This window comes from Durio zibethinus, chromosome 23 (assembly GCF_047325235.1).
Source record: "Durio zibethinus cultivar Kanyao isolate XHJ-2024 chromosome 23, ASM4732523v1, whole genome shotgun sequence".
NCBI classification, from domain to species: Eukaryota; Viridiplantae; Streptophyta; class Magnoliopsida; order Malvales; family Malvaceae; genus Durio; species Durio zibethinus.
In genome coordinates, this window is record NC_143184.1 from 9,563,214 (window position 1) to 9,570,788 (window position 7,575).

The 7,575-nt window shown below is 29.6% G+C and overlaps 1 protein-coding gene across 1 annotated transcript; it reads right to left on the reverse strand.

Annotated features, from left to right (window-relative positions):
- Nucleotides 1–541: 541 nt before the first annotated feature.
- LOC111313549 (protein CYSTEINE-RICH TRANSMEMBRANE MODULE 9-like) lies at nt 542–1,506 on the reverse strand. Its single transcript, XM_022914229.2, has 3 exons — nt 1,216–1,506; nt 906–1,056; nt 542–785 (listed from the first exon to the last, which is right to left on the reverse strand). Exons 1-3 carry the CDS (start codon nt 1,253–1,255, stop codon nt 740–742), a joined length of 237 nt encoding a protein of 78 aa, XP_022769964.1. The 5' UTR covers nt 1,256–1,506; the 3' UTR covers nt 542–739.
- Nucleotides 1,507–7,575: the final 6,069 nt, after the last annotated feature.

Sequence of the window (7,575 nt, forward strand, 5' to 3'; positions counted from 1 at the left end):
AAATTTTATTTTAAATAGAAAATTAATTTATACTATCGTTAATGCCAATTAGAGTTTTTTGTCAATATGAAAACTGACAACACTTGGATGTGGTCCAAAATTGAAAAAAGAAAAAAAAAAACATTTTTGAAAAAAATTAAAATAGATTTTTTCTTTTTTCTTAAAATAAAATAAAATTTTTCTAACTTTTTAATAACATTAGCCACAGATCATGGTACGTCAACTTCGCACAACAAGGTGCCAACTGTCATCGGATGTAACGACATTCAACATTTTGTTTGAAAAAATAATTTATTTATATACAAATAAGATTTATTTGAATAAATTAAAACATAAAAATTTATCTCAAAAAATAAAAAGTTCAGGGGTTTTTTTAATATTTAAGCAGTAGTAGTAATATATAATGCTTGCTAGTATTCATGCCTTCAATTATTGCAGAGATATCATAAAAGACATCTGGAATACATTATGGTTAAAAAAAAAAAAAGCCTGAGAATATAAAATTATCTAAAAAATCAAACTTGGAAACAAACAGCCGTCCTAGAGAAAAATGAATAATAATTTATTCAAACACAAGTACGTGTGGAGATCATAAACCTAAAAGTCTGATCATCCCCATTTATACAAATAATAAAAAAGAAACCCTATAATTCTCGCTGTACGAAAATCAAACAATCAAACTAAATGTATGTATAAACAATGAAATAATAAACTCTAACGAATAAAACAGTATAGATCTTCAAAAGCATGCATCCAGAAGACAACAGCAGCACAGGGCAGCACAACTGAAAAAGGCAAACAAATACCAAACATTTTATCAGAATTTACTCGTAATAATTGGTCACAATTTCACAAAGGGAAGAAAAAAAAAAAGATTTTAGTATGTACTAATTAGAAAGACTTACCATCCCTTCCAGAATCCATCACCTCTGGACTTGGTTTCGACTGCAACAGGGTTCTGGGAATACTGCTGACCGTCGTCTTTGCTCATCGGGTAACCAGCTGGCGGTGCAGCCGCATAGGGTCCTGGTGCCTTGGATGGTGGTGGGTATGAAACTGAACCATTCAACAAGCAAACCATTTTACTTGCTAGTTTTTTAAATAATTGAGAAACCATAATGAAAATTTTCAATCTACTTAGATGGTGAGGCTAAAATAATTAGTAGTATGGATAAAAATAAAAACCGAAAGATCAATGTGAAGAAGAGTACAAACCTGGCGGTTGACTGATCTGCTGCTGTTGGTTTTGGCTCATCTTTGAATTTGATTTGAATAAGCAGGAAATAAAGATATGGTTTCAAGAACTGAGAAGAAATTAATATCTATAGGAAGAAATATATGTCTGAAGAAGAAGAAGAAGAAGAAGAGCATATATATAGCAGAAGAGCAGAAGGGGAGGGGGGGAATTGGAGGTTTCGTAGAAAGCAAAGTTTTGTCTTTGGGAATGGCAGTCCGCGGCCTGCACCGTCTGGAGGATGGCTGCCAACTCCTAGGTATTTTCCACTCGTTTCCATTATGTCATGACGACATATAAATCTCCGTGTTGGCGACCAAACTAAGCATTTACACGTATGTCCTTCGGAGGGGCCTTTTTTTTTTAATTGACTTTGGTTTCTTCTTATCAATTTGGTACATTCGGCAATCCCTTTTGTTGGTTTTATAAAATCCTAAATTTGCTTACACTTGGAAATTATCCGCATCTGATTTTTTTTTTTAGTGAAGCTTTATTTTTATAAATTATCATTAATTAAAATTTGAAGAAATAATAAAATAACTTTGTAATATATATTTGTTAGAATTTAATTTAACCAAATATTTCAAATAATTAAGTTAAAGTTTAAATTTAAATTAAAATAAAATAAGATAATATTTATGAGACAAAAATTATGTTTTCAATGAAAAGTATGAGAAGATAATTAGTTTTTTTTTTCATGTAAGAGATCACAATTTGTGAATAAAAAAATTATAAATATTAAATTTAAAAATTATTTTTTAAAAATAATTATAAAAAATTAATTAAATTAAATTATATATTGTAATCCTCAGATTTTAGTTCATGCATTGAAGAGATTCAGAGAGAGAGAGAGAGAGAGAGTTGGATTTGAACAGAGAACTTAATGCCATGTCATAACAATTACCTAAATACTTAGCAATTATTAATTTTAACATGTCAATTTCATCAAATGACAATTTAAAAGGAAAGAGAATTTATTTTATATATATATATATATATATATGAAATTTTTAATGAAAAATATTAAATTCAATAAATTTTAGTAATGATTGATATGTAACTTATCATACATTCTGTTTCGTAAAATATTTAATTTTTGCAAACAAAATTAGTATTGACATATGTTTCAATATGTATATTAAAATTTAATAAATAAAATACTTATTGAACATTACAGGCATTTAATTTGGTCTAGACCCGAATTAATTGGACATGGTTTAAAGGGGGCAAATTGGCCTAATTTTTATTGGTTTATTTGTTATTTGTTATTCTGAATTTTATTTTAATTATTTATCTTTTTATAATTATTATTTTAAGAGAAAATAATTAAAATTATATAAAAAATTTTTTTGCCATGAATCTGAGGGTTGGTAGAGTTGGAATTACACTTAAGGATTGATATTCTTGAATCTCAGTTAAAGAAAGAATCAGCATTGATTAGAAACTTTTCTGATCAATGCTTATAAATATGGGCTTGAACACATAGAAAACACACACAGAGAGGAAAAAAAAAATAGAAACATAGCAAGCAGAGAGAAAGGAGAATTTTTTGGAGTTTTATTTTTCTTTTTTTGAAATTTGACGAAATTTTTTGATGCTAGTTGAATTTCTCGATAAGTTTTTTGGTGCCGGTTGAACTTTTCGACAAGTTTTTCAGAATCTGGCACAAATTCTAGCACGGACTGAATTTTTCGATGAACTTTTGATGAATCAACCTAGATTTCGACAACATTTTTTAGAATCCAGCAGAGATTCAACTGGAGTTCATCTGGTTCTAGAGAAAAAGAAAGAGAAAAGAAAAGGGAAGATAGAGAAGGAGAAGGAGAAGTTTAAGGAAAAAGTTAGAAACCAGCCTTATATACCATGTTAAAATGATGTCGTTTTGGCATTAAGAAACCCTCAGGATTCGCGCGTTTCTATCCGAACCGACCTGATACGAGCGTAACCTGCTTTTGGTTGACCCACATTCCAGTCAACCCTTCAGCTGAGCCGAGTCGAGTAGCGTCCTCTAAACTATGCCTTTGAGTTGCTTTTTATGCCTCAAGTCGAGCTGCTTCAATCACTCCAATTGAGATGTTTTGTTTTTTTGTATTTTATTATTTATGTGTTTGTTTTTTCTTAGTATTTTGCATGATTAAATAAAAAAATATAAATAAAATAAAATTTGAGAATAATTATTAATTATCCAATGATGGAACTTAAATTTCTATAAAATTTCAAATGGTAAAATTCTATAAAATTTTTAGGTAAGAAATTTTGTCTGAATTTATCTTAAATAGTGAAATAATTTAGATAAAGTTTCAAAAATAATAATTAATATTTATTTTCAAAAAAAAATAATAAAAATTTGGTTGGAAATATTTGATAATTATCCAATAATGAGATTCCTAAAAATTTTAAATGGTAAATTTTCTAAGAAATCTCTAGGCGAGAAATTTCTTTAAATTTGTCCTAAATAGTGAAAGAATTTAAATGAAATTTTAAGAAAAAATAATTATCATATTATTTTCCTTTAAAAAAAAGAAATAAAGAGAATTTTTAAATAGGCCTAAATGGTAGAAATTTTAGAAATTCAAAAAAATAAAATATTTCTAAATTAACCTAAATGGTAAAAAATTTAGAAATCCAAAAAGAAATAAAATAAAAGAAAAAAATTTTCTAGATAGGCCCAAATGGTAGAAAATTTAAAAATTCCAAAAGAAAATATTTCTAATTTGACCAAATAATGGAATAATTAGATATATTTTTGACAAAAAAAAAAGAATAACAAATAAACCATCTTCCAATGACAGAACCTTTTTAAGAAATCAAATGTGATTCTTGAATACTTTTAAGGTGAGAATATATTTTTAAGAATTCTACCAAATTGATGGAAGAATTTTATAAATTATTTCTAATATTTAATATAAAGGTTTGAAACCATTAGACTCAAGACCATAAGATAAATTTAAAATAAAATAGTACCATAATTTAGATGGGCATGTGGGGGTGCTATAACCTTTCTCACATGTGACTGAGCTTTCGAACCTTGTTCTGATTAGCAAATCCGAACCTATTCTTTTAAAGACCTTTAGCAAGCTTAGAAACTCCTTAAAAGGATGTATTCCTTAAGCGGTCAATTACACATAGATAAAAAAGATTTGTGGCAACTCCTTCCATTTGTTAAGTCTAGCTATAGATTTTTGGATCTATATGTTATGATAGTTTGATGACTCCACTGGAAACAGCCATAGAGAGTCAAGCCATAAACTTTTAAATTTATCCTATTCTTTGGTCTAATGGTTTTAAATTGTAATGATTTGTGTTATTTGTTTACTAATGTTTTTGTCTTTTATTTTTGGGGCATGAAACTTATATGTTTTCTCACACACTATCACTTGCATTTACATTACATAAGCTCTATATTTAAGCTCTGTCCCTCTAAAAAAAGAGTAAAGTACCTATACTTTCGTGAGATGATAATCTCCATAATGGCTAGTGAAATACTTCTACTCAAATTGAATCATTTTCGTGGGTAGCCTATGATGGGTGAGGATTGGACTACCTTACTAGTCTGTGATGGACAATGATATAAGGAACAATTTAGAAACCTTTAGTAGTCAAAATCACCTAACCTTGCATATAGTCTACCCTTAAGAGGCCAGCCTTAGAATAAAGCCATTTCTACCCGGTAATAAATGTAACCCGAAGATTAGGACATAGTAAGGAATAGTTTGTGATCTAACCAATTTGTTTAACTTTGTGCATTTGCATTATTTCAATTAGAATTTGCATTATCATGTCATGCATAATTTTCATTGTCATCTATAACATTATGCATCCGCATCATTTTCATATTAGATTTCATCAATGAAATTACACATTTTCATTTATGCATCAACATACCAAACATAAAGCATTGCATATCATTTCTAATGACACAATTATGGTACTCAAGGTTCAAGGATAGCTCTACTAAGCAAGAACTTCACTCACCAATACAATACAAATGCTTGAGCTAGACAGATAGAACAAGAAAATTCTAACCATTTTGAGAGGATTGAGAAAGCTCAAGAGAAGCTTGAAGGAGAATTGAACAGGATTCTAAAGGCTTTGAATAACTTAAACAAAGGGAAAAACGTAAAAAAAATATAATAGCTAGCATGATTATCCATCACAAGAGGTGGATGACCTTTTATACTATTTTGGTTTTGGACCGCAGTAAGCCCAACCAGCACAAAGTCCACACCACAAGAGTTCACCTATCTTGTAAGGTACACATACCTTAAAATACCATCAGCTTCAAATCTTGGACAATACCAAAGTTATATAAATTTTGTCTTTATAGAGAAAATAGTAGGATCAATTCAGGTCTCTGATTTGGACGATCTAAAGGAGAATGAAAAATTAAAAATAAAAGAGGGTGAGTCACTGAGGGACTCAAAAGCTGAACAGAAAATGAACTTATTAGAGAAAAGGCTGTAAACAGTAAAGGGCATTAGTTTTTATGGTTCAGTGGATGCTACTGGGCTCTATTTGTCCTAAATATAGTTATTCCTCTGAAGTTCAAGATGTTAAAGTTTAAAAAATATGATGGTACAAAATGCTGAAAGACCCATATTACCATGTATTATCAAAAGATGACTGTCCATGCTCATAATGAAAAGTTGATAATGCATGTGTTTCAAGATAGCTTTACGGGCTCTATTGCTAGGTGGTATATCTAGTTGGATAAAACCTGCATTCATTTTTGAAGTGATATGGTCCATGACTTTATTAATCAATATCAACATATCATAGACTTAGTCTCTAATCGTCTTTTTTTGTAAAATATGAAAAGGAAGACGACTGAGTCATTTAAAGAATATACCTAAAAGTGAAGGGATATTACTTCTCAAATGCAGCCTCTTCTGACTGAAAAAGAGACCACAGTGTTATTCGTTAACATCCTGAAATCTCTCTATTATGAAAAGATGATAGGGAATACAATACAAAATTTTATTAACATAGTGATCTCAGGTGAAATCATTGAGAATGCCATTAAAAATGGTAAGTTAAAAGGAGGAGAAACCAAAAAAGCGTCAGAGAAGAAAGAGATTGAAGTTTAAGCTGTGAGCTTTGATAGACAGTTCAAAGGATATCAACTCTATCTATAAGGTTACTCTCCATACTATCATGTTGTGAACAATACCTCATCCTACCCATACCAGCTCATACCACAACCATCTTACTCATTTACATACCAACCTATTTTTAGCCCCTAAGCTCTTATATACAGTCTTAACATTCAACCTGCCGTAAGACTTTAAATTCGTCATGTTAGCCCAGTAAATGTTTCACCAGAGTAATGAATTACTTGAAAAAAACCCATATTTGATCCAGTCCCCATGACTTATATGGAGTTATACCAAGAGCTCTACAATAACCACTTGATTGTCCCTAGTCGTGTGGAGCCATTCAAGCTACCTTATCTCAAGTGATATGATTTTATAGCCCACTGTGACTACCACTATAGAATTACTGGCCATTTTACTAAAAATTACACTGCTTTAAAGCATAAAGTGTAACGATTATCAACGATAAAATGATAAGTTTTAACCAAGAAGGAGCAATAACATCTAATATTAGTGGCAATTCATTGCCTAATCACAATGTCAATACTCTAAGTGAGAATCAAGAACATGTTGATCTGAAAAGGCCTGAAAAGTTATAGTGAATCAGGGGGTAAGATGTCAATAAAGATCATTCACCTGATTATACGGGAGCACAATTTTGAGGAATGAAAATAAGGCTGGTTAGAAGTTTCTTGTCATTTTAAGATTTCTTTTAGAATAATGTTAAGATTTTTTTTATGCAATAGGATTTCATTTGTTATCATTTTAATAAAAGGTAAGGATAATGCATTTCATTACATTTTCTCTTTCATTCAACCATTATTCAATGTTTTGGCACCTTTCATAACTTTTCATTCCCATTCCTAAGTTTCAGATGATGAATATTTAGATAATGATAATAGTAATTTTGAAATTTAATTTTGAGAACTCATTCACATTGATCTGAGAAAATTATTTAAATAAAAGAAGCTAGCTACTAGTAGATGTGGAATATATATGTCTTGAAAATGTGTAAAGATCCATGAGCTTATTTTTGTTCAATAAATAAAGTTCAAGAAAAGCATTCACATTTGAGATGAAAAATTGTCATATTTCTTTTACCATTCAAAAAATTATTCATTGTTACCCCTTTGAGCTTATTATGATTTCACTTTTTAAAGAATCTTGATTAAGGATCACCCTCTACACTAGAGGGTATTTTAAAAAAAAAAAGAAAAAAGAGGTAAAAGATCATAAAATATCTCAAAG